The 2661-nt window shown below is 33.7% G+C and overlaps 1 protein-coding gene across 1 annotated transcript in view; it reads left to right on the forward strand.

Annotated features, from left to right (window-relative positions):
• The window catches only part of LOC128184241 (uncharacterized), a 56706-nt gene extending 54409 nt beyond the window's left edge, over positions 1 to 2297 (forward strand). The window contains 2 exon segments of the mRNA XM_052853691.1: positions 1342 to 1416; positions 2133 to 2297. Of these exon segments, the coding sequence (XP_052709651.1) occupies positions 1342 to 1416; positions 2133 to 2291 (234 nt within the window). The 3' untranslated portion in view covers positions 2292 to 2297.
• Positions 2298 to 2661: the final 364 nt, after the last annotated feature.

The raw sequence follows: 2661 nt of genomic DNA on the forward strand, positions 1-2661 counted from the left end.
CTATGCATAACTAAATACGTAACTGATTTAAGTCAAAACCGGAAGTAATCGTAAAAAGTAAACTGGACTATAAAATGTCATACTATGATCACGGTAGACAGTACTTTGATTGATTTTGATATATTCAAGCTTCACAGCAGCTTTTTGAGCTCAAAATCAGAAAAAAAAACCCGCAGTGGTTGTTGAAATTTGCATGTAAAGATTCAGAATTGGGGGGGGGGGGGGTTATGGGGAAGAGAAATACGATTGCGGGAGAAATTTGTTATCCGCGCGGGAGATAGGTTGGATGCGGGAGATCTTAGATTTTTAGGCCGTTTTGCGGGAGTCTCCCGCGCAATGCGGGAGGGATAACAGGTATGTTATGTTGCAAAATAATAATTACTTCTAAAGAAAATAGATGTCTTTGTATAAAAAAAACCGTCAGAAAAGGCTAGTCAAAGTTTATCAGTGACGTTATTTTATGAATTAATGACATTGTGTGTTAAAAGGTGTGGTGATAATTTATGCTTTTATGTAATCACCAGAAAATTTTATTTTTCAACCAATATGATTTTAAGTGTTTTTAGTATATTATCGATAATTTTACAGTAGGTGATATGAGTTCTGGACTTCTGACGTGTTTCTTGATATTTCCTAATCGACACCTACACATGCTACAGAAGAGTGACTATTTACATGTACTTTTATGGTTCTGGTTAATGGATTTCAATTTTATACCCCTAGCAAACAAAGTTGGGGGGAATATATATAGAAATCACCTTCAAGGTTGTCCATCTGTTTGTTTGTCTGTCTGTTTGTGCAATCGTATCCAGTCCAAATCTTTTTTAAAGACATACTTTGAAAATTCCTACTTCACACAAAGATTGCTTATGGTCTGTGGATGTGTCATAATTTTGACCGAAGGTCATTTGTGCAAGTTCAAGCTCACTGGAAGATAAATGGTGCATCCATGACTTTCCAAGAAAGATATACTTGGGTTTTATATTTTTTAGCAGGGGTATCATTTGTGAACTTGCTTACAGTACCTCTGATTAATTTTACATACATACATGTACATGTATGTTGTTTGATAAGATGAAAAAGATTACTAATTCATATAATATAAAGTGTTTTGTTTATCGATTAAAATTTTGTTCAACTTCCACGTTGTGTATTAAAAGCCAACTTGTCCGATTTTGTGCTCTGAAGACAGATCATTTTGTTAAAAGGAATGAAATCGAAAGCTATCCAAGTGGCTACAGACTCAATCATTATCATCATGTTCATGTTTTCTGTATTTCCTAAAAAAAATTTACAATTTTTATTTTTCTGCATTTTTATCTTTCTACATTTAAAATACAGACAAAAAGAAAGCTACCTCTGCTGTCCGTACCAGCTGACGATATAAGGAGCATTCCATTCCGAGCCATATACAGGGTAAGGCTGGCGTTCCCATCAGTATATACCATCATGTCACAGATATTTCAAATACTGTATGTAACACAGTAATACATGACGAAAACACTTATAATAGCAATACATGTATTATTATCACACCTTGGAAGATATCTCAACAATTATTTTCATAAATCTTAAGAAAACAGAATTTTTTACTAATATAGGAATAAGAGAAAACCCTCATGAAACATTATTTTCAAAAATGTGTTCATTTGCACACTACTCTGTTATTATGTAATAGAGGATAATGTTCACACATACGTTTAAAATATTGTATTTTAATTAATTAGTCATTCTTCTGCCTTTGTTTCATAATCAGAACTATTATGAATTATACACCGAAATACATTCTGGATTTAACTTGCATAAGTTGGATGATTCATCGTAGTCTGTTTTCAGTCTTCTGAAGTTCATTTTTAATATTTTATGACTTATTAGTACCAAAAATCGTTAAAAAAAACCCAGTTATTACTTCGATGTGTTATTGTTTTGTAGAGATGCTTAAATGAATCATCAATTAATTCATGTATATAATTATGTAATTATGACTCAGATTTATTTATTCAACATCTGGCATCAACAGGTATTGGAATATTTTTTTTTTTTTTGGGGGGGGGGGGGGTATTGTAGAATGGGTCATAGTCCAGACAGGCAGAGTGGTTTGTAAAGTGAAACGCTTGTCTATATTTTTCCAGACCGAGATGTGCCCAAACATTCAGAGCTGTACATGGGTGGCCTCAGGGGGACAGGCCGGAATTGTGAGGGTCCACAGTGTCGCCTCTCAACTCCTCCCAACTACAGCCAAGGATCTGAAAGAAGCGCTCAGTTCCTTGAAATTCAATAAAAAGCGATAGGATAAAGTTGTTTCTGTGTTGTTTTTGAAAAAAAAATTATTTGAGGTAAACAAAATTCAGGTAACACTATTTTGTTTTGAACATATTTTATTGATTGCTCAAAAGTATCAGAAACAAGTTCTAACAATTTACTAGTTCTTCTCCTTGAATAAAACTATACTGTATTGCGAGTTAGTGTACCAAAATTATGTTAATTTTTTTCATCTTAGAATATTTTATGCAACTTTGTTTATATCTCTAATGATGGTTTGTACAAAATGTACCATCTATCGTGATTGCGATACAGTGAAAATATAGGCTCTCAGATCTATTGAGTACGTTTCGTGGTGAATCCAATCGCAACTTCTCGGGCCTTTCCGACAGGCTCGGA

The sequence above is a fragment of the Crassostrea angulata genome, chromosome 1, assembly GCF_025612915.1.
Source record: "Crassostrea angulata isolate pt1a10 chromosome 1, ASM2561291v2, whole genome shotgun sequence".
Classification (NCBI taxonomy): domain Eukaryota; kingdom Metazoa; phylum Mollusca; class Bivalvia; order Ostreida; family Ostreidae; genus Magallana; species Magallana angulata.